The sequence below is a fragment of the Colletotrichum siamense genome (assembly GCF_013390195.1).
Source record: "Colletotrichum siamense strain Cg363 chromosome Unknown KSG_Cg363_contig07, whole genome shotgun sequence".
Lineage (NCBI taxonomy): Eukaryota > Fungi > Ascomycota > Sordariomycetes > Glomerellales > Glomerellaceae > Colletotrichum > Colletotrichum siamense.
The window spans coordinates 1,211,923-1,236,155 of record NW_023501020.1 but is presented as its reverse complement, the minus strand read 5'-3'; the positions used below and the strand labels follow the sequence as shown (position 1 = coordinate 1,236,155).

The 24,233-nt window shown below is 46.8% G+C and overlaps 4 protein-coding genes across 4 annotated transcripts; 1 reads left to right on the top strand and 3 right to left on the bottom strand.

Annotated features, from left to right (window-relative positions):
- Nucleotides 1-3,344: 3,344 nt before the first annotated feature.
- Nucleotides 3,345-4,657, bottom strand: CGCS363_v010663 (uncharacterized protein; the record flags this gene model as incomplete). Its single annotated transcript, XM_036642512.1, has 2 exons — nt 3,345-3,757; nt 4,222-4,657. 2 exons carry the CDS (start codon nt 4,655-4,657, stop codon nt 3,345-3,347), a joined length of 849 nt encoding a protein of 282 aa, XP_036491511.1.
- A 536-nt stretch (nt 4,658-5,193) lies between these two features.
- Nucleotides 5,194-6,199, bottom strand: CGCS363_v010662 (uncharacterized protein; the record flags this gene model as incomplete). The annotated part of the gene is made up of 3 exons (XM_036642511.1): nt 5,194-5,442; nt 5,524-5,825; nt 5,884-6,199. The coding sequence occupies 3 exons, from the start codon at nt 6,197-6,199 to the stop codon at nt 5,194-5,196; spliced, it is 867 nt and encodes a 288-aa protein (XP_036491512.1).
- A 6,693-nt stretch (nt 6,200-12,892) lies between these two features.
- CGCS363_v010661 (uncharacterized protein) lies at nt 12,893-14,536 on the bottom strand (the record flags this gene model as incomplete). Its single annotated transcript, XM_036642510.1, has 3 exons — nt 12,893-12,993; nt 13,045-13,995; nt 14,044-14,536. The coding sequence occupies 3 exons, from the start codon at nt 14,534-14,536 to the stop codon at nt 12,893-12,895; spliced, it is 1,545 nt and encodes a 514-aa protein (XP_036491513.1).
- Nucleotides 14,537-20,665: 6,129 nt separating this feature from the next.
- On the top strand, nt 20,666-21,915 carry prb1-0 (Alkaline proteinase; the record flags this gene model as incomplete). Its single annotated transcript, XM_036642509.1, has 2 exons — nt 20,666-20,968; nt 21,022-21,915. 2 exons carry the CDS (start codon nt 20,666-20,668, stop codon nt 21,913-21,915), a joined length of 1,197 nt encoding a protein of 398 aa, XP_036492484.1.
- Nucleotides 21,916-24,233: the final 2,318 nt, after the last annotated feature.

The following is a 24,233-nucleotide window of genomic DNA, read 5'->3' as shown; positions in this document are numbered from 1 at the left end:
TTTATATATTTTAAGCTACTTAGTTAGCTATAGCTAAGTTTATTTAAGCTCTCTTTTAAGCCTATTTAACCTCTAAGTATTACTTAGAGATTTTTAAAAAGGCTAAAGTAGTCTTTATACCTAAAGGGAGGAAACCTCTAACTAAAGTTACTTTATATTATTTTATATCTTTATTTTTTTACTTTAGAAAAGGCTTTAAGCGCTTATTTACTTAGTATATTACTTATATAGTATTACTAGTTTAAATTATTAGTACTTAATACTTTAAAGCCCTCTTTAGGCGTAATATAGTTAATTTCACTACTTATATAACTTATAAAATTAAAGCTACTCTTAAAACTAGTTTAGTTACTTCTTTTACTATACTTAATACTAAGGGTACTTTTAATACTATCCTCTATAACTACTTCTTTATTAGATTATAGAAGTAAGGATAGTTAGAACTTTTTATCTATTATATTAAGTTATTTATAACTAGATATTAAGCTTAAATTTATATTAAAGGTATTATTTTAGAACCTTTTCCTTTTTACTATAAGCTTCTTTAAAGCTTCTCTACTTCCCTTATTTTATATTTACTTTATTTTATAGAACTTCTATTATAAAACCTTAACTTTTACTTTAAGTATACTAATAATATCCTAATATAGATTAAGTTCCTTTCTATAGAAGAAAACGCTAAGCTACTTATAACTAATATTACTTATATTTTATACTAAAATACTAAAAATAAGGTCTTCTTTAAGCTAAAAAAAAGTAAAACTATCTATATTTCGCAAAAATATAAGCTAATAAATCTCTTAATTAAAGCTAATAGCTTAATAATAACACTTAAAAACACTATAAAGTAGCTTAAGGTTACTTTTAACTATAGGTTTACTTTTATACTATATATTTAGATTTAAGCTAATACTACTCTAAAGTATACTAAATTCTTCTATAACTTTAAAGTAATATATAGAGGTTTCCCTCTTATTCTTATATATAAAGCTATCTCTTTAATTATTATTTTTATTACTACTTATAGTATAAAAACTTAGTTTCTTAGCTTTTAGAAACCTAATTATATCCTTACTTAGTAGTACTTTAGCACTATTTTAATTAAACTATTCTACTTTATAAATTAAAAAGGGTATTTCTAGCTTATTAATAGAGTAATTTATATTAATATTTAGGGAGTTCTATTTATATAGTATATTACTCTTATTACTATATTATACTATAAATCTAAAATCCCCCCTATAAATATTATACTTAAAGCCTATTAGCTTTACTTTACTATAAGATTTAAGCGTTTTAACTTTTATTACTTATTAGTTTAGCGCTTTTATATCTACTTATTAGACTCCTATTATAAGCTTATATAACTATAATATATTATTATAATACTTTCTTATTACTCTTACTTAATTCTAATATTCTTATAGCTTTTAAGCTTTTCTTACTTTCTAAAGAAAATAGCTACTATTAAATTTAAAACTTAGCTTAAAGATATACTTAAAAATAATATTATTACTTATACTAATAGATTTAAACTTAAGTTTAGGGAAGTTAGTTATAGCTATATTATATTCTTAAGTAAAAAAGAAGAAAAGAAGAAAGCTAAAATACTTCTTATATAAAGCTTTTAGTACTTTAGCTTTACTAAAATCTTTAATATTAAAGCTAAAGCTATAAACTTTAGGTTTTATATAGCTATATACTTATAGAGTTTAATAGGTATAATTTATATTTATATTAATAACTTTAATATTATTAATATTTTAGAGGGATATAATAATATACCTTTATCTTTATAAGTAATTATTCTTTAAGCTAAAGAATATATTACTTTAATAACCTCTCTTATTTTTATATATTAAGTTCTTAGTTATAAAGATATTCTTAGAAATAAGTTAGTAGATATATTTATAAAATAAGGAGCTTTAATAGCTTTTCTTAATTTTATTTTATTAGCTATTATAGCTACTATAAAGTATTTAATATAGAAGAAAATCACTAAATATTATTAGGAATAGTAGTATATAAGTAAAAGACTTTAATATTATACTTATAATAACTTTTAGCTAGTATTTTAATATTTTTTAGAGCTAAAGCTTTTATAAAAACTTTTATACTACTTAATTATTACTTATTTAAAGTATAATAATTTTAAGATATACTATAAGCGTTTTACTTAGAAGTAATAAGACGTTTAAAGATATAAATATAAAAAGTAGAAATCCCCTATATATATAATATTCTATTATTTAACTTACTTAAAGAGATTTTAGTAGCTTTAGCTACTAATTAATAGTAAGCTAAAACTATCTCTATTTAGAGACCTTAAGTACTATTAGAGATCTATAATTAGTAATCTAAAGTAATTTAAGAAGTTTAAAGAAATTATAAGTTTCTTTAGTAGTTAAAACTACTAAATAATCTATTTATATAAACCTTATAGCTAATAACCTTCTTAAACTCTATTATACTTTATTTTACTTTAATTTTTTAGCTTAAATAATTTAAATTACTATAGAAAAATATAAAAATTAATTTACTAACTTTTCTAAGAAAATCTTAGTTTTCTTAATAAAATATAGTAAGTTATAAGTAATTTTACTTCTTTAAGAGCTTATAAGTAGCTTAAGCTTTAGCTTTAGCTACTAATTAGGGGTTTCTTATTTAGATTTTATAATAATATTAGCTTTAGTATAATAAAGCTTAAACCTCTATAGTATTAGCTTTAGTTAAGCGATATAAGCTAAAAATAGGGGATATTTATACTATTTTTTAGTAGTAAAAAGTAGCTTTTAAGCTTAGAAACACTATATATAGGAAGTAATTAACTAAATAACGCTTAATTTAAGGAGTAGGAATAATATATAGTAGATTTATAGATATATAGGCTTACTTTATATAATATATACCTTAAGGAGCAATCTAAGCTTAGCTCTAACGTCGTTAAATAGAATAATAATAATAATAATAACAACAAAAAATCCTACAGCACTAAATAGCACACTTACTGATAATATTAATCTATCTGTTAATGCAGCAAAGATGAAACTTGGCGACTTATTAGATACGATGAATGGGCCGTTTTGCTATGTTTACGTATAAATGACCAAGTAATGCTTTGCCCGCAGGGCTCAGTTACTAGATCCAGCCACAGCTAAAGACTTCTTAGAGTCACTTGCATTTTGAAGCGCTTAGACTAAAAGAAATTCAATTTGGATCTCAGTCTTATCAATCCCGACGTTTGTTGAGCCCGCATAAGAACAAAACACGTCAATCTGGGTAAGTCTCACGCGCCTGTTGCGGACTCTATGAAAGTAGCTTTCGTGAAGAAAGTTGACTTTCTCTCAATCAAATAAATCAAATTCCATGTCGTCAGCAGACTGTTCGGCAGACTCTTCCTTGGACACTTGGGTGTAATCTTCAGTCGCCTCCTCAGTAGACTTTTCAGTAGCCTCTCCTCTTTCTGTTTGAGGCCCGAGTTGTTCTGCGCTTTTCCCAAATCTACTGTCCAAAAACCTGTCAATCGAGCCACTAAGCAACGCTTTCTGTTTGCTTTCTTTCTTGGCCATATCGCCGATCAAGGCTTGTTCTCTCTTGTCAAGCTCTTCCCGTTGACGGCGAATGTCGTCCATTTCCGTAGCGGCGTGATCTTCAAGGGCGGTCTTGGCGGCTTGCCTGATTGCGACTTGCCTATCAATCTCCACTCTGAGCTCTCGGATCTTACAAGCGCCGACATTGTTGCGAAGACCTTCGGCCACTATGACGGCTTGGTTCAGCATCTCGCTGATCTCCCGCCATGGCATTTGGCTGCTCTGACTGTAGGCTTGTTGCAGAAACCTTGCCGATTTGAATGCATCAACTGTTGCCTCTCTGGAAATAAAGGTCATTGCGTTGATAGGAAGCTGATAACAAGGCCCTCCGGAGCCAACGGCGGACGAACGGAAGCCACTTGCCGAGTCGCACGTGGAGGCTTGGAGATCATGAAGCATTTTCGGTATCCACGTGCTCATGAAGTCAAAGCAGCTCTCATTCAGGACCACCTGAACATTCATGAGTATCCGACGCTGCGTGTTGCACAAAGTTGATGCTGAATGCGGTGAGGTATGGATCGACTCTACGCTTGTCGAAACCTGTGCCGTTGGGGATTGGCCACGATTGAAAGCTCTCCTCGTTAGTACTTGACAGTCACTGGGAATACCATATTCGGGAATGCGCTCTTACTTCTGTCGGCCTCGTTTTGACACTTTGTATTATCCAAGTCGCTTTCAGAGTCCCAATCTGGCGTCCTTATGACATGGATGTCGTCTTCGGAGGAAAAGATGTCGTCCTGGGGCTCAGCCGTGTGTGAGGTAGCCCTTTCAGCCTCCAGCCCATTGATGCTATTCCGCGTTCCCGTTTCGATTTGGAAAGCTGCCGGAAATCTGGCGCGAGCTTTTGTCTCATACTTGAAGACCTTCTCCCTCAGTAGATCAAGGGCGACATTGGCGACTTTTTCCTCGCCCATCTCTTCCACGACAGATTCCACAACCTCTGCCTTCACCTTGAATACGCTCTTGATCTTACTCAACCTCCGTATCTTGGCGTTTCGACCTTGAAAAATAGAGCGGCAGGCGACATAGACCTGCTGGTATTCCGAGAAGCTGTAGGGGCCTGCCATTGTAAACTAGAAAAGGATATGCACTTGTGAATCCTGATTTTGAAGTTGGAGATCATCAAGAAAATGATAAGAAGAAAGAAGGTACGAGATGAGACTTTATACTCCAGAATTCTTTGAAGCAGGCGTTGGGGTAAAGCTTGAACACCAAGACGGGATGGGTGCACTGTGTCTTACAATGGTCGGCCTCCGACAGCGATGACTCCCTGATGTGAGACCTGCCCAATGACAGCCCGTGAGGAAGACGTGGAGTTGGCTCAAGTCTTAGGCAGTGCTGTCAGTTCTTCAGCAGAGCAATGAATGCCCTGGAGCTCACTGGCTGTAGGACAGAAGATGAAACAAATCTTTGACATCATCTATTACGGGCTAAGTGTTTCCCGCTCATGCAAACCCCGGTACATGTAGGAGTGGAATGAAAGGGCAGATAGCCTGCACGGTGAAAATCCCTTTTGAGCTGTTCTGTTGGGCTTGAATACGACTTGCAGCTGCTTAATAGAGATCCTCAGGTGTGAAATTGGCCACTACATCTCGACTCTATCTTACGCTTCCATGGATGTCATTGAATCTGGTGGGCGTCGTTTACCGTCAAATGGCATTAGCTCTAGAGCCCCGGAGTCTTCAATTAACCGAGAGGTCTGCGTCGTGTCGGACCGCAGTCCATACTGTCGTTGTTGTCGTCGCCGCAAGAGAAAAGTGCCTGCGACAATGGCAATTGCACTCAAAACCGCGCCGACCACTGTTCCTGCGATAGCACCAGCGCTCCATCCCGCATCCTCCGTTCCATCAGTCTTGACTGGTTGATTGGGTGGCAAGCCGGTGTTCGATGCCCACATATTGACCGAAGTGGGTATTGAGACTGTCGTCTTCACTGGCAGCCTTGTTGGTATTGGCTTTGCTTCTATGTTGGTGGCATTCGCAGGTACACCACCCCTCGTGGCCATCGGCAATGGCGCGAAGGCAGCCAGCACTAGGGTTGCCATATCTTCGCAATTATCGACAAGTCGAGGTAAGGGTATCATCGTCCAAGGCCAAAGGGAAAGTGTGGATGAGAAGTTTCGCGGGTCGAGTGGGCACCTATCTTCGCTACAGGTGTCTGGATGATTGCAGGCCCAGAAAGCATCCTCATCCGATTCGGGGCCGCACGCGACAAGACTGACCCAGGGCGACTTTGCTGTCCAGTGTTAGGTATCAGAATGCCATAAGCCATAGGTTGAGGAAGGGTAACTAACTCATGTTAAGACCACCTTTGGGAGGGCAGCTCTCATGCTCGTATTCGGGATCATTACAGCCGTACTGATATGTGTTCGTTGTGTCTGGGTCCCAGCAGGCCTGACGTTCAAGGCATACATGACCAGCAAAGCAGCACCAACTGGCCTCAGGTGCTTCTGAATCAGTCTCATTAAGACACGGAAGAAGCTCTGGAGGGGCAAAGGCGCCTTTTGCGTAGTAACATTGGTCACAGTCCCCGCTCTGCCTGTGAACTTTGGAGGTGGTAGCCTTCACGACGAGGACTAGGAATGGAATAAGACGGAGGACAAGACACATTGTTTGCCTGGAAGACCTAAAGCCAGCACGGTGTAAAGCCGTGCCGATCAACAGATCGCATACGAATAATTCAACCGTAAGCAGTTGAGGTGCCATTCGTTGAATTTCTAAGGTGGAATCAAAGCAATATGTAGATTCTAGGAAAAAGAAGGTCGAGGGTTGGCCCTCGGCGTTACCAGTGGCACCAGTGTCTACCACTCCTCGCTCGAATGTCACGGGGTCAGCACGCTAGGGCTTTCCTCCTCGTTTTTGAATAAGTCTGACCTGCGTGCACGTAAAAGCAGCGTACCAACTGTTCTGAAGGAGCGCCGACATATATGCAGCCTGATTTCACGCCAAGATATACGGCGACGCCCTTCTGGCTATGGCCAAGACCCAGCCTGCTCTAAGGGGGTGAAAAAGGCTGTGCCAAGAGTCCCAGATTAGGACAGCACTTATCACATTGTCGTAAATACGACATTTCATAGGCTGCCTGCTGGTAAAGTGGAAATGAAATGTGGTGGTACAACTCTTACACGCATATGCGTGTCGCCGAGAGGGTGCCCGGTAAAGAGGTGAAAACTGGAAAACGACCATCATCACTTATCTTGGAGAGTCGTGACGGACATGTTACGAGGGCAGACTTCCAAGACGGAAAGATATTTGAATAAAATGACCTGTCTATTTAAGCGCCCGGGTTCACCACTTAGAACACTGCGTGCTACTTTTGATTGTAACCCCATACCACAATCCTGGATCACAGAATATTTGCACCTTCTCGTCAAACAATTATATCACATTCGAAATGTCAACTCAGTTCACATCTCATGGAGCGGACGGTCAATCGGTGCTGGCATGTACAGACAGCTGCCGTCAAGAATTGATGGGCCTTGCTGCGTCCAAGGAAGCCTGGCTGATTGATACCGACAAGCCTACCTCTATCTCCAACCGCGGCAGCAAGAACAACGACAAAACATGCATTGACAATAAATCTGAGATCGGCACTAAAGACACCACCAGGCCGAATTTAGCGATGTATTCGGGAGCCTTTGACGACATCGCTTTCGCAGCCGATGGAAGAAGGAGCTTATCGATGCACAAAGACAAACGCAGTGCAATCTCAAAGATGAACTGGCGTCCCAAGTGGTTACGAATCGAAGTCCTCGCGGCCTTTACTTGTCTTTATCTTTGTATGGCGGTCGCAATATCCTTCACTCTATCGTATTCCGAAAATGAGCAAGGGGTAGGGACAGTTCGACGGAGCTTTGCATACGTTTGGCAGTTTGGTCCAACAGCAGGTAAGAATCGTAGGAGACCATACTCTTTAACGCCTTTGAGAGAATAAACAGTAATGTGTGATGCAGTCTTGACTCTGATATCCGCCTGTTGGGGTAGGGTTGAACTTCAGGCCATGCGGTACTTGCCGTGGATCATGTTGCAATCCCGTCATCGACCGACAAGAAATGGCATGGATTTGCATACGGTTGACTACATCTCCATGTCATCACCTATGGTTCTCGTTCAATCAGTTCGTCGGAGACACCACATGATATACCTCACTGCCGCAATAGGACAGCTTCTCAAAGCCCAAATCGCACTTCCTGCCAGTCTATTCAGTCAGACCACAGTCCACTTTGAGCGTCCCACGAAAATGACGGTGCTAGATTCTTTCAGCAACGCTTACGAATCAACGAATGATGAACCACTTTCCGAGGAGATCAGTGCCCACTATATAGGTCAGGCAATACGCGATTTCAACATGCTTTATCCGTTGGGAGTAAGCGAGAGCATGGCTTATCAAACCTTTAAACTATCCGACAGTGGCAATGGAAGTTCTCGGGGCACCGTGGATGCTCTTGCGATAGCCAATGTGGATGGTCTGTTTGCAGATCTTTCATGCGTTAAGTTGGACAACTATTCGGCAATCTCCCGTTACGACCACGATAAAACGCAGGGATCCCAATTTTGGTATAATCTCACACTTCATTTCCAGGGGTGCGACAGAGGTATTAGTTTGGACATGCATTGGAGCCCCGCTAGAGAGAAAGTACCGAGCTTCTGGCAACTGTACCGTCTCCCACCAGAGCAATCTTGCTCGGAGTTTCCGCATGGTAATCAGCAATTTCTATACCTGGCGGCATTGCTCGGCGAGCAACGCAGAGAGGGAGTTGACTTCCCTTTTAAACAAGTCCAAACGGCTGCCGCGATCATCTGTTCGCCTTCAATGTGGCTCTCCAGAGTTGAGGTGACTGACGACGGTTCCCGGCCTAACATAACCTTGCTACAGAGTCAGACGAAAACGCCAATCCTCGTGGATATTTGGAGCATGATTGAGAAGTCATTCCCTACATGGACCCAATTTGAAGCCAGTCGCTCACAACGCTCTATTTCTGGGCCAGTGGCGGTGGACCCCACACGAGGCAAGAACTCGGACACGATGAACCCTAGCATCTACGACAACAACGTTCTGCTTAACTCAACAAAGACGGTGTTTTCGAATATGAGTCCGCTTTTGGGGCACTATGTCCTCAGACGGAACGAGACCAAGGAAATAGTGGGCAAAGTGATTCTGACCTCCCACAGGCTCAGAATCAGTCAACGGGTTGGCTTCTCCATGGCGGCACTATTCGGAGTAATGGCTTGCGCTGCATGTACAACGCTTTACTACTATGGTCATGGAAAGCGCAGAGAACTTTGGCATCGGGATCCGGCGACTATCCTTGGGAGCATTATCCATCTTCACTACCATCGAATTCCTCCACACATGACACTGAGACTGAGTCAGGGATTACGAAACTGGGGGAACAATGTGTTCTTGCCTGTAGTCCTACGAACCCGAGTGCGAGCAACGTTCACATTATTTGTCGTCGGAGTCGCCGGCTGTCTTGTTCTTTTGCAATCGCGATCGGATACGGCTGGTGGGCTTGCCATGGTAGGCTCATCCCCGGGAAGTTATGCTCACCTCTTGTGGACAACCGTCCCGGCCTTGACTATGCTCGGTATTTCTCTTTACGTAACATGTTGTACCATGGAGTTCAGGGCGCGTTGTACCCTTTGGGAATTGTCGTCGACGGACCGTGGCATCCGGAAGCTCGACATATCGTTTTTGGATATGATGGGGATGAGAGTGTTGTTCCAGTCATGGAGGCATCTGAACAGCTGCACCGTTACCATTTCTCAACTCCTCGCAATCGCCTGCGCATTCCTGCCGACGCTAGCGTCTACTCTTTTTACAACAGCTGAAGTCCCCCCAAGCGCTCAGTCCGTGCAACTTGGACAAACAACACAGCTCGGTCCATCGTCATTCAATGAGTCTGCTGAAGAAATCGCCTTGCGGAGAAAATTTCGGAGTTTAGTCATGCGCCAAAACGAGGTTAACCTGACATATCCGCACAATACCTATAATGATCTCATCTTCCCAACGTTGGAAAGCATTGGAAATATAGAAACAACTGCGATCATATCAGTAGAAACCACCATACCAGCAGCGCAGTTACATTCCAACTGCACCAGACTATCCATGTCCGAATACAGTTTGGACATCGAAATTCTTATCGATAAAGACGGAAAAGAAAGGACCGGCTTTTACAACGCAGTTCTAAGCCAACCATTGATTTGCCCCGATGGCACTACTTTTGTTCACAATATAACCTTCGAAGTGCGCGAGTCCCCGGACGAAGATAATTTTCGTATTACGGTGGCCATATCATCTCGTCAACGGATCAGAAAATCATAAACTTGCAATGCGACCTCAATACCACTAATTCACTGACTTCAAGACATGAGGATTATTTTTGGGGAGCATACTTCTGGGGTGATCGTGCATTCACCCCACCAGCAGCTTGGAGGTGTGAATATTCATGGTCTGAAGTGTGGACAACCGCAAACATCACAAAGCTGGAAGGGGGGTGGGTAGTTGATCCCAAACAATCCCCAAAGGCCGACTTCTCAGCAAGAAAGCCTTGGGACCCATCATTCAGCATACCCGAAGCACAGGACTTGGATTCAGAGCTGAGGCCCATCCCTGATTCCGACGCGAATGCTTTCCCTCCGGTTGCCATTACTGAGCCATGGGCGCGCGGGCTAGACGATCAAGTCGCAGTCTTGGCGCGACCTTATGGGGTTTTTAATCTGGCAGCTCTGAGAGACCCTAATCAAGAGGAACAGATTTTGCAACGTCTTCGCCAGAATCTCGCCATTCTCACTGCGCAGCTCGCAAACGTGGAAAACAGAATGGACCAAAGAAACAATCCAGATACACCATGGGACCTGCCCAAATTTAATGCCACCATCGGTCTCAGGGCTCGGAACCGTCTTGTTCAAAACTCTACAACCACCCGTCTTATCATTGCGATACTCGCAGCAGTTTGCTTTTTCAATATTTGGGGTTTATTTTCGGCTATCATGCGCTACTATGACATCCATCAAACGGACTGGCTTCTGGAGATGGATGTGAAGGGCCTTGCACCCGAAGACATGGGTAGTCTCGAGGCTACTTACAGTTTGTTACGTGAATCCAATGCGTACGAGAAAATTCACATCGCCGAGACGGCCCCAACTTCTGAGGTCCAGCACAAAATGAATGACCTCAAATTTCGGCTTGGGTGGTTTCAAGACACAACGGCTTCAGAACCAAGCATCCACTTCACAGTGGGCGTGTTGGGTGACGAAAATTTTATTTTCCTGGGTAGTAAACGCGACCAAAAGTCTCTGGGCGGTTTGCGCGAGAGTCTCCTTCGTTGAGAAGATACATTTTGAGGAAGGGGTTAGCATTCGACCTGACCCTGAACCATCCATGCACCCTTAGACAGCGGTAGGCATATCAGACGTTTAGCACAATGCAACCAATTCCCATTACACTGAACGTTGCACTGAGAGTTTGAACACATGGTGCTGCTGCAGACCCTCCAGCTGCGATGGTCGTCTAATGGAAAAGATCCCCTCATTTACCCCAGGTCAAGAAGCCGAACGCGGACTTCGGCCCGTAATGGGTACCTGGGTACCTGCCGTCGGAACCTTACTGGCGAACCTTTGCTATTTGAACTTAAGGCGACCCTCTGATCCAGAACGATGATGAATCAGTTTTAAACATTGCATTCGTCTTTACATGCTGCGCTTGATACTACTGGCTGAGCTACACACCCAACATCCCCCGTGTGAAATTTTGATAAAAACAGGCTTTATGAATCTGCATCATGATGACGAAACAAAGAACCCCACGATGAATTAAAGGCGAACTTGCAGTGATTGCCGTCGAATCATATCTTCGGCCTACAATGGGGTTTCTCTGGCTCCGGGAATTTAGAATTGGCGGGTTGTTTTGCCGATAGCAGAAGGTAACATTGGCTCCCAACATCCCTTTAGGAAACACAGGCATAAGCACATTCATGTCGTAACTACGGAACTATGGAAGAAAGATAATCATGTGACACAGCTCACAGACCATAAATGCCCTTGTCAAGGCACGACTCTCGACAGGGTTTGTTGCAACATGTCTGTGATGGATGATTTTGAAGACTGTCGCTTCACAACTTGTTAGGTCATTGGGACATTTATGTTTGTTCGTCTTGATTGTCGTGTTATGACCTGCAACAATGATCATCTAGTTCTCGGCGGGGCCTCTCAAAGTGACGAACAGTCACTGTCGTCGCCAGGGACGTTCGAGCAGCCACCGATCGTTGGGCCTTTTGGTGAGGATTCTACCTCTCTCTATCCATTGGAGCCATTGGAATCAAGTTTATCGCCTGTCACTTCTCCGTTTGACTGGGAGGGCGCGCTTGAACAAGAGCTCGAGTATGGGTTCATGGCCAATTTATCTTGTGATGTGATTTCTCATGGTCGCAACGATGTCCATACGTCTCCTTAGAGCGGGCAATCGTCTAGCGCCTCGGGTTCATCGCCTCCCTCAAACTTGGATCATGCTTCCCACACTCACCAGCAGCGTCAAGCGCTACACAACTCCCGCTGTTCACGGGTTGGTTCCCGGTCCACGGCGCCGCACGAACATTGTTGCACTATCAACCTTCAAACTCCGACCTCGACTTTATTTCCCGTTGAAAAGGATGCTCCTGCGCAGCCATTATATAAAACTCACAGAATGGAAAAGATGAGTAGTGATGATGGAATAAGGAATGGCGTTTATTGCTGCCCTTGGTCGGGCCCCCCAAGAGCCTGCAACCGCTGGTTCCGCATCCCAAGCCTCAGACAGTACGTTTCTCTCTATTTCCAAGGCCACCACAAGTGAAATCTTCTCACGCGTCGTCCAGGAAGCATTACAAAACTCATTTCAAGCCTCTCGAGTGCTTGCTATGCGGTCACCGTGCTGCTGAGCCCAGGGAGATGCTGAAACATCTTGACGTTCACTTTGTTCGTTATCGGTTCTATTGTAACTGTGGTGTGCACTTTACGCGACTTGACAATCTCGAAAGACACGTAAGAAAGAGAACAAAACAGGTTGAGAATTGAGTGAACCGGTTTTTTATTTTGAATTGTTTTTGGTGACCACTGGGGTCGTTTGTCTGCTCTGCGAGGATTTACAGCTGGATTTCTCTTCATTCCTTGACCGACGTCCTGCCGATCTGGTAGACAAGAACAAGTTGTTCATTCGTTGAAACAGAAGATTTGACCAAAACCAGAACAAGAATGAATAGCTAGGGGTACCCAAATAAAAGAACACTCACTCTCGTTAAATAACACGCAAATTGCCACGAGCGTTCACAATTTGACTCCATCGTCACTGTCAAAGTCTGCATCATCGTCATTGTCCAAGAAAATTGATTCGAAGGCGGCGATATCGGCGGGATGAAAGGTGGTGACTTCTCGTGTCAGCTCCATGGGCCATATTCGAAGATACAAAGGGCGCTTACAGTTAGCCGCTGTTCCGGCTTCGTTGCTGAGGACACCGGCAGTATCTGCGATAGATTCCGGCTCAGTATCGAAGGTCTGTTCAGAATCCACATCTGATAACTCTGCCAAGTCGACGTCATCGGCAAGCGACTCCGTGATTTGAGATACAGAGTCCGGGTGGTGGAGGCTAGAGACCTGAAGCTGTGATATTTGATCCAGGACTATGGGCTTCAGGTCCTGAATCACGTCGATGAGGATATTCCGTTGAGATATCCAGTCGGCACTCTGAGCGCCTTGGGTCAGACCAATGAGACCCCATTTTGGATACGCCTTCTGATGAGCGTCAATCAAGGTGACTCGCAGCGGGTGATGGCGGAAGTACAGCTCGCAGCATATACAAGCTGGCTTACTGCAGGCGATGTATTTGTCATTGGCGACAAAGTTGCGGTTCCCCTTGTCAAAATGATGCAGCATCTGGACCTCTGCGTGAACACAAGGCGTGAATGTGGAATCTTCCAGTCTTTCGATGATGCCAGCTTCAATGTTGACATGTTGGTCGATGAACTTGAGAAAGTCTAGATAAGGTCCATAGCGCTGATCTCTGGCCGGTAGCAAGCGACGCAAGATGCCTTGCAAAGTTGTATGCCCATCCGCCATTGGCACTGTAGCGCTCATTGGCGGCTGGACTCTCTCAACACGGGAGTCTCGTAGCAATGCTGGTAAGCGGCGGGCGTCCTGGAAGAGTTCGCCGACCACACGGACGCGGTGGGCCAGTCTACCGATCATGTGCCTGAAGTAACTGAATGGTCGTGCCATTGGGAGCTGAGTACCAGACTCCTCCTCCTCTTGGCCATATTGCATCATTAGGTTCATCTCTTGGTCATGGCGATGTTCATACGCCAGTCTGCATATCGCTAGATCATCCAGGTTGGTGGGTTGGAATTGGCGAAGCCATAATATGAGGCCGGTATCTGTCCCTGGTCAGTAACTTACTTCGAGGGGACTAGGCCAGCTGGTACACTGTCCCAGCTTGCTGTGTTGTGGATCATCACCTTCGACAATTTCGGCGCAAGATCGGGATGTCCTCCGTAGAAAGCTCTTCTCCTTCCTCAGTCGCGGCGAAACGAACCGAATAGTCCGATGCAACAGTTCCTCTGCGACCACATTCTGCTCTTCGCCTCCGAACACAACACGTCGCAAGTCTTCAAGAACAGTGATAATAAAGTTGATAACGTTGTCCCCAGGACCTTCGTTGGAGGAGACCCAGAGCACGTATGTGTCATCTCGGTCTTCAGCGCCAATGGAGGTCGTGCTGTCGCCACCCTTCTGGTAGTCGCAGAGAACGCAAAGATTCCGAAGGAACCGTCGTCGAGCCCCCTGCAGAGTGCCCGTGTCTAGTTTGGTGATGATATGAGGACCGTTGACAGGGCGGAGGGTTGAAAGCAATAAAAGGACCTCATAGAACCGCGAGGTAAGTCGTGTGTACGGATCTAAGCGAGGCTTGAGTGCCATTGTGATGATACTTCTCAATTTGATTGATGGTAAGAAATTTTTGATCGTCTTCAAATTCGATGAACAAGGGTTTAATACGTCGTTTCCAGTAATTGAATGAAAATATTTCAAACCGGAGGCTGAGAATGGGGGACAGAGGAGGGCCTGCGCCTTCGCGACGTCCTCCATCCCCGAGATCCAGCCGTGATCTGGCGGATGATAATGTCACTGGATCTGAGGGCGATAATGCGGGAGGCACACCACAGCATCGAGGACAAATGACATTGCGAGATAAAGGTGAAGGCTTTTTGTCCAGTAGACTCTTATCTTGCCTTGTGACTGACGTGGTGTCATTGGGAAACGGCAATCTCGCGATCGTCTCGCAGCGCCCAGCATGGTGAAACCCAAAAGGTGTTGGGCCGATTGCCTTCTGCTCGACGGCGAAGTCAAATTTAACTCAGAACCTTAACTGTCCTGCGATTTGCCTTCTCTGTTAGCAGGCATTCAAAGTTTTGAGTCACATTGCTTGTCGCGCTACCAGATGCAGTACCGAAGTCCGTGCCTTGGTCTAACTTTCACCAGACAGGAGTCATTTTACCTGACGACTTGGTATTATACAGTGGATTGTAGCTACAAGCAGTATCTTCACCACGCTCAAAAGGCCATTCGATGCTCAAATGGGATGGGTCGTTTCATTTGCGGCATGACCGGGACAAACTGTGGGGCCGGGCGAGGCCGGTCGACACGGAATGTCGGGCCTGGCCATCCGCCCTTGCTTGGAATTTGGCGCACAAAGCCCGTGTATTGAATAAAGTAGTTAGGAAGGAATCGAGGACCACAAAAGAAAAGATTAATAGGCAAGAGGGTCATATTGTATCGCCGTTGCTTCGATAGAGAATGGCGTGTGAAAACACTCCAATTTTCGTGGTGTTTTCTCTTGTTGTAAGCTAGTAGTTGACTTGTGGCGTCCAAATCACGCACCTGAAGGTGTTCCTTACGAATCTCTTTTCATCTGGGTAAAGGCCTTTAACTTGTAAAAACAGTCAACGTGAATACGGCGTATTTCAGGCTGTACGCTGTTGTCCTCCAACAGGTTTTCGGTTATAATTGGAAGATGTGGTGACTGGGGCTGTCACATGTATTGCTGTGAACGATAAAATCTTCATCATAATGATCGATTTACAATTTGAAGTACCAGCAGAATTCGCTTACCTCTGCCTTTCTTCTCGTGGCTCGGGATATTGTGACGCTAGACACAGTGACTGTAGAATTGAAAATATGCTCGTGAATCACTCACACGGATCTGCATGAGGTACTCGGTGGAAAAATCGTGGCTTTAAAGTCCACGCCCCCACTACATCACTCTTGATATCTTGGATGAGCTACTGCGAAATGATGTTCAGCATAGCCCCACATCATTGCGCTATCATCCTTGTAGCGGGAGCATTCCATAGTCATAACTTGACAGAGCTCCAAACTTGTGTCGAACTGCTAGACCGCGATGTGTCGACTCATCGCTGGCACAGGAAGTTTTCAATGCGGCCATCTCGACGCCTTCTGGCGGCTGGATCGGTGCGACTTTGGACAAAGAACAAATCAACCGTGCGCCAGAAACAACACGCCTCGGGTATGGCAGAACGGAGTTTCGAGCACAGAGGGGGTCTGTCGGGTATGTGTAAGGCAGCGGAACAACCCAGTAAGAGGAGGTGATGGTGACGAGAGGCAAAGAAGACGGAGACGCAGGGAACGAGATCAGTAGTGCCTGAGAAGTCGTGATGGCACGATCAATGAAGGAATTGAGAACGTCGTAACGTACGGAATTTGAGAGTTGGGAAAGCCAGGGAGTCTGCAATCAATGATTCCACGGATATTGCGAATAACGAGGGTTCTTTTGCATTGTGCTTCGTGATGCATCGTGAAGTGACGCTGACGATGAGCCACCTCACTGCAAGACAAATAAACGCCAGTGACGCGTCGGAAGCTGGCTTGAATAGGCAGGTGCCGAGGCTTGCGTCAACGGGGCGCCTCCGGCGTGGCTTAATTGCGACGTGGTACGGGAGGGGCGTAGACAGACTGGACGCACAAGAGCGGGTTCGGAGGCAGCCGGATCTGCCTCCGAAGGCCGCTGTCACTTTGACTCAGCTGCGAAGATCTGGAACATTTGTCTAGATCGTGAGGGATTGTGTCTCTGAGCAGGTAACAAATATCGGAATAGTTGAAAGGTCCGAGAACGAGATCGATGATGCCACGGCGTGTCCGGATCGTGTGACGATGAAGTGACAATATCCGTAATGAGGCCGTAGAGGTGCAATGAGGATCTCAGAGAGCTGGAAGCTGGTCTCGATGGTTGTTCGGTACTGCCAAGGATCGTTGGGCAGCGGCAAACTCGGGAAGGGATCATCGCGAAGGGAAGGTGAAAGCTTGGTGTTTCCAGTGGCTTGGTCTTGGCGAGGAGGATCTTGCAGCGGCGCTTCGCGGGAGCGCTGAAGAATCCTGGAGAGCAGGAAAGCCAAGCCTTTTGAAATCCACGAATGCCGGAAGTTCCTCGAGGGGTGATTCAGGGGTGGTAACTGCTCATGGCAGGTCCATGTCGTGAGGCTAGACCTTGTGGACGGCTTGAAGCAAAAGTACCACATGCCACCATTGCTGTAGGGGAAAGCGTCATCGGCGCCGAGAGAATGGAAGTGCGACCTTCCAGAAACGCTCCTTCTGCGTCGATGCCACCACACTATGCATAGTATAGGTGCGTATTAGAGCCTCACCTTGATGAGCACCTCCCTCTTTGAGCGAGTGAGGACATCGCGGGGCGGCCTGAAAAGAGGACGGCGGGTTAGGCAAGAGCAAGGCCCAACGTTCGGGACCTATCAAAGATCGGATGCAGTTGCAGACGGTCGGCGCACCTGAATTACAGCTTGTGCAACTCGACTGTTCCGGTAAGGGTACCGTTGTTACTGCTTAAACTATTGGAACACTGCGTGTCGATCATAAAGACGATGGCTATGTTTTGTTCAGCTCTCAACTGGAGTTCATTTTCGCGCAATGCTTACAGGGCGAAATCAGTGACAAAACATTATTTGCATAAAGGCATTGTCTCTACAGCAATTAGACCTGATAATTCACAACGCACCCCACGCCAAGCAGAATCTCGGAAGCGGCGCGGGCCTTAGCAGCCGCTCAAGGAATAGCTCCGATAGAAGCAGGGATATATCAAGAATTGGCCGAGCTGTACGGTATGTCACTCGTCGTTCGTGGCCAAACGTGGCTTGCATCTATTCTTCCACTTCGTGCCACTCTCAGTACGCAGCGTAGCACGTTTCTGGAAGGATAAAAGCAAAAGCCAACCCAAGCAAGAAAGTAAGCTTAAGCTTGGAGCTCTGCAGACGTTACATTGGTGGATGTTGGCAAGCCGGAAATGAGGAGAACAACACCATGAAATGAAGCTGCTGAAAGTGAAGCTCATCCGGATTGGCTACCGGAGGCCCGCTTACCTCTGAGTGGCTATTTGAGCTGTAGTCAGCATCGCTAAAGCGGCCTGTCCCACTATCTTATCACGTTATCGCGAAGCTCAGACCACAAAGTGCTCCGCTCGCATCCCGCGCCCCCACTTGCCGACGGAAAAAAGGCGAACAGCGGGCCCCGAGGTAAGGCAATCGACCGGGTTCATTATCTCATCCCTGGTTCTTTTCACGATTCACATGTGCTTCGTGGATCGTGGCTCAATCCTGGTGTTCGGCGCGTGAGATCGGCGGCTCGGAGGATGATGTTGTGGCGCAAGTTATTTCTATCCCGAGGAATTGGGTCAATATGGTCACAAGACTGATCCAAAGAAATAGCAGTTAAACATGTCTCGGCAACCCTATTCCAACACAATGAAAGTGGCTGCTGACGGCGTACAGCGTACAGACGTTAGCAAGGATCTTGCTCAGGAACCAGGGTTCGGGCGCTGATGGCGTCCACTGAGCATTCAGAGGCACTCAGCAGAACAACACAACATCGAATGGCATCAGCGACACATACCTGAGAAGCAGGCCTGGGCCTGATCGCTTTCCAGCACAGACCAGCAGCTGCCGAGATCTCCTGTGGCCCAGTCGCCTTATCGTGATTGGCAGCGGGGTAAGAAAGAAGGATGGTGCTGGGAAGCTCTTTGGTGGTGAGGGGCAGGTAGCTGCGGCCCCCATTGCGTGAGTGCTCCATCAGGGATCTACCAGCCTGCTTCCCCTTTCTCTCTTCCACATGAGCTTGACCGTTCGTCTTTTCTAACCACCTGAACAAATTTCGCCAGGGCTTGCTTGTTTTGCGCGCATTTGCACATTTTACAGCTCTTGCAGACGACCTATCATCATCGCAAGCTGAACTGCACATGAGCAACAATCAAGAAAGCTGACTGACGAGCAGGCATTCTTATCTGGGTCCCTTTGCGTCACATCATTACGAAATACATCCCTCCGGCAGCGGACCTCGATCCTACGGAGTGTAGCTTTCAGTCGCTGTCCACCGCCTTACCTCTGGCGCCTGACACCAACAGACCGATGTCTCTATGTAACTGTCCCCGCGTCCTGACTCCGACAGCATACCTCCATCCCACATCTTTGAGTGCCATCGCATCGCTTCAGTCATCCTCGGCAGCCATCACGAATCAGTCGCCATTCGACGTCTAGCCCTCACCATCGTTTCCTGGGTCCATTTGAGCTCCAAAAAGCCCCCAATACCCCAGAGCTCTACATACCCCTCCGATCGCCGACTGCCACGCAGCACGGCCCATCTCCGAAAAGGGAAGGCGAGATATCTCACTTTGGGTTACATCGTGTAGACGCACGAGGATCACCCCCCATCCGACGAACCACGACTCACTACTGTCTTCGGTATCGTGCACCACACATCCGCAAGAGACCCGAACGTAAACCCGAACGCCTTCCGAAGGCAACTTGAGCACAATGGCGGAGACAGATCTGGCGGGGGCCTCGAGTCTGTGAGGTTTACCAGGAAATTCGCGCTATAGTTGACTTCGAAATACCCGCCGACCTGAAATTACCCAGTCACAACTTGCTCTTCGTATGCCCCATCTTCATGTCTCCCACGGAAGAGGGTCGTCGGTCCTCGGCCAACCAACAGGGGTTTAGACAACAGAGCGGTCACCTAATGGATCCTCTATTTTATGCATAATCTAGCCTTGGCACTGCCGTTCCGCTCACGGTACTGGTCTCTGAGGCAAATTGCTAATGTTCGATAGTCTCTTGCGTAACCCTTGTTATTGGCGGATTCGCCCCCGGTGACCTTTGAACAGTCTCTCTGAGTGGCTAGAGCTGCTCCTGATTGGGATAGCTCTATCAACTGCCGGTGTTGTCACCGCGAAATATCCGTCGCCAACTTCACCCAGTCTGCCAGAAATCAGTCGGTCGTCCAACCGCCAATATGTCGCATTTTCAACACCCACAGAATGAGCTTGTTTGCGTTCTTTCTGTCGTTCTCGGGAACTCAATGCAACTCACGGGCTGCACGCCTCATGTGACGGCGCAACGCTCTGAGCCGCCAGCCCGGCTTGTCTGCTGCCCAACCTCGACCTCACGCGCGACCATTTGATAGCTCCCGTCTGTTGCAATGCCAAGTCCGACCTACATAACCTCCTCCCCGCCGACCGCTGCATCAACAACATCATTGTCAATCAACTTCCTCATTTTGATGTCGTCGCACAAGCTTTCTGGGATGGGCGATTCATGTCGCCACATGGCGCCATTTGTACTCTCCTTCCCCTTCTTGCATCGTCTTATCGATTTGTCTCGCTCGCTGCAACCAACATGGCGTCTTCGGCTGCATATTCCAAGTTGAACGGTGTTCGCCATGGCTTGGACCCTGTGGAAGTGGCTGGACGTCGACCGGGGTCCAGCTTGGTACGTACAGCCTCTCCAAGGAAGCCTCACGGCTTGGCCGCATACACGGCGGTGCCACACCATCGACCGCCTGTATCACCTAAGGCCTTGCATGCCATTCAGATGTGGAAGACCTTGAGATCGAAGAGCTCCATCGCGGGGACCTATAAGTATATAACATTCACGAAAAGCCCACGATGAGGAAGTTTTCTTTTCCTCACCACGCTCACCTCTTCCCTGAGATTCCCAACTCCAATCCCAGCATCTCGGTCAATCTATCATCATGGTCGGCTTCAAACGCTTTGCTATCCTCGCGGCTGCGGCCTGCGGCTTCGCTGCTCCCGTCGAGAAGCCCTCTGAGTTCTCTGTCCAGACCGTCCCCAACGGCTGGATTGTCACCCTCAAGGAGGGTGTCTCTGCCCGCGACCTAGACGGCCACTTGGACTGGGTCAGCCAGCTCCAGAGCCGCAACCTCGACAAGCGTGCCTTCGCTGGTATCGAGCGCAACTACTCCTTCAACAAGTTCCACGGCTACGCCGGAAAGTTCGACGATGCCACCATTGAGGAGATCAAGAAGAACCCTGATGTGAGCTTGAATTCAACCAAACAATCATGAATCCCATGCTAACATCTCCAAAGGTCGTTGCCGTTGAGCGTGACCAGATCTGGACTCTCTTTGCTATCGTGAGCCAGACCGGTGCTCCTTGGGGCCTGGGCACTATTTCCCACAAGACCTCCGGCTCCACCACCTACGTCTACGACAACGCCGCCGGCACTGGCACCTATGCCTACGTCGTCGACTCCGGCATCAACACCGCCCACACCAACTTTGGTGGTCGCGCGACTCTGGGCTACAACGCCGCCGGCGGTGCCCACACCGACACCCTCGGCCACGGCACTCACGTTGCCGGAACCATCGGCTCCACCACCTACGGTGTCGCCAAGCTCACCACCCTGGTCTCCGTCAAGGTCTTCGTCGGCAACTCTGCCTCCACCTCCGTCATTCTCGCCGGTTACAACTGGGCTGTAAACGACATCACCAGCAACGGCCGTGCCGGCAAGTCCGTCATCAACTTGTCTCTCGGCGGTCCCGCTTCCACCGCCTGGACAACCGCCGTCAACTCCGCCTACAACGCCGGTGTCACCACCGTCGTCGCCGCCGGTAACGATGCCCAGAACGCCGCCAACGTTTCCCCCGCCAGCGCCGCCAACGCCATCACCGTCGGTGCCATCACCAGCACCTGGGCCATCGCCTCCTACTCCAACTACGGCTCTGTCCTCGACGTCTTCGCCCCCGGCTCTTCCATCCTCTCCACCTGGATCGGCTCCACCACCGCCACTAACACCATCTCTGGCACCTCCATGGCTTCCCCCCACGTCGCCGGTCTCGTCAACTATCTCCAGTCCGTCGAGGGCCTGTCCACTCCCGCCTCGATCGTCGCCCGCATCAAGGCGCTGGCCACCCCCAACAAGATCACCGGCACCCTCAACAGCTCCCCCAACCTGATTGCCTACAACGGCAACGGCGCCTAAGCGTCTCGCCTGGGTGCCTTGTCAAGAGGTATAAGCCGGGGACTGCCGCGGGGCTGGGGTACGCGACGAGAAGACGTTCCGTGGGTACGCAGAATGCCTCGCGGGCAGTTTCACAAAGGTTGTCAGCTCGCTCTATTTTTCAGTTTGCATATGAAGGAGTTGGGATCCCTTATCATTGGAGGATGAGTGAGCGCGCTGGCCTTTTTTTTTTTTTGATGATGGACATGAATGTTTTGAGACTTCATACCCTTTGGGGCCTGTTTGGGTCGCTAGGGTTTCCCGTTTGATCAGATTTGGCTGGGGATGTGCTTGATAGGAATAATAAACTTGATGCATCAGATCTGTTGTTGCAGTGACCAATGCTTGGGTGATGTGATGATCCCGTCGGGATGGGAGGTTAATTAATTGACTGCCAGATTGACAGTGAGCCAAGACGGTCCAGATTCAGGGTTGGAGAGATCGGAAGCTGCCATCTCGGCGGGGAGGGGAGAGTTGTATTCATTACTCTCGGTGAATCTTGGCGATCTGATCATCTTCCAGGATGCGTCTTGGCAATGCCATTGCGTCGGCAATAGTTATTCGATTCTCAAAGCGAGGCATCGCCAGGTGTTCGTTGTGTTGAAGGTGGTATGACTGCTCAAATTGCTTTCTTCCTTCGCAGTATCTTCGGCTTTTATGGGAGGTCTGAAGCATCTCTAGTACTTTCCTGACAAATATTCCCGCGGATTCATGTTCAGTGATAATAAAGTGGTCCCGTCATTTAATAGAAAGGGATATGCCCGTCAAAAGATTTAAATAATAGACTCACTAGGCTGTTTTCCCGTGGTAATCTATTGCTGCACGCTTAGGAACGAAAGGCATCTTCAGGTTTTATCATTGTAACAGTTTGCATACGAATGGAGGCTGACACGTGTAATGTCTTGATGAATAGGCCCGTCTTTGCAAGTTTAAGTGAGATAAACCTGAAGAACAGGGTTGACAGGAGAATCATTGATAAAGTAGTATTAGAGACAGGCTCGTTGCATGTAGTCTCAACTCAAAAGAGATTTGAGAATGAACATTTGAGTGGATGCATTGCCCTGATATACTACTAAGCATAGTCTACATATCTGACTTCTGAATTCTGAATTCTGGTTCATGAGACTTGAAGAGCAGCCTGGACCTATGGTACCATGTTCATTGCCCTGTGAGCTTTTCTTTGCGATGTCAAGTTTCTTTGAACACCAATGTACGAGCAACGTATCCAAGAATGTTTAGAAGTACTCATTCATCTCATGACAAAGGTTCATGGCGCGTCAACCGGTGTATCCAGTCTCTGAGCTAATCAAACTGCGATCCGATGCAGGACAAGCCCAATGCCATGACGGCAACATGCCTGCCATCATTGTCTTTCTTCCCTTCATTACTAACATTCTTGTGTTCTGCCTTGTTCTTCTTGGTGGCCTCGAATGTAGATCTCGGAGGGGAACCGTTGCGGGCGATGGTGCTTGAGGCATCAGTGAAAGACCGGGACGAAGACACGGGGCTAGAGAGGATGATCAATATCTGGAGCACCTGAAATGATGGAACGATAACAAGCCTTACGAAGAATGAGATGGCTTCTTGGAGGATGCCATTTATATTTAGAGGGGGTGTCAGAAAAGTGTGGCACAGAGGACGAGTCGACAGTTATTTACGGTTATAGGTCTTAATCCTAGAGAGACGAAGAGTACGACGAATATGTGTCGCAGAAGGGGGAGAATAGTTATGTTTAATTTCAAATAGATGCCGTTCTTATTAGAGAAAGAGCATAAGAAAAGTAACAGTGTTCACAGATAGATTACCATAATATCCAGCAGTCTCACCCTTCTATATAAATCTTGAAATGTGCCGCGCCACGAGGGGTTCGACCGTGTTCTTACTCCTCAGCCTGCATTCAGATTAGTGCAGCAGCTCATCTCCCTCAGCAGCCTGCATCCTGATTGGTGCGGCATCTCATGCAGCTTGGTTCCTCTGCAGAAGTGATTGCGATTCATTGTCCACCAGATGCTGCTGCTGATTTGACGCCTTTGATCGCTAAAGTAGTTGCCTCATAGAGCCTTACTCGACTGAATTGTAACGTGTATTAATCGCATCTAAATAGGAAATGGGTCACTCTGTTAGGTATACCCGGCATGCATACTATCGTAACTTTGGAGATCAATGTATCTCGGCTTTGTTCTCCTTGCTTATCGTCATCTAACACTTCACCACCTGTTACATAGTACACCCCAAATCTACGATTCTCAATTCGGAGAGGATGGACCTCCCCGTTGCATTCAACGTTAATGAACCATTCG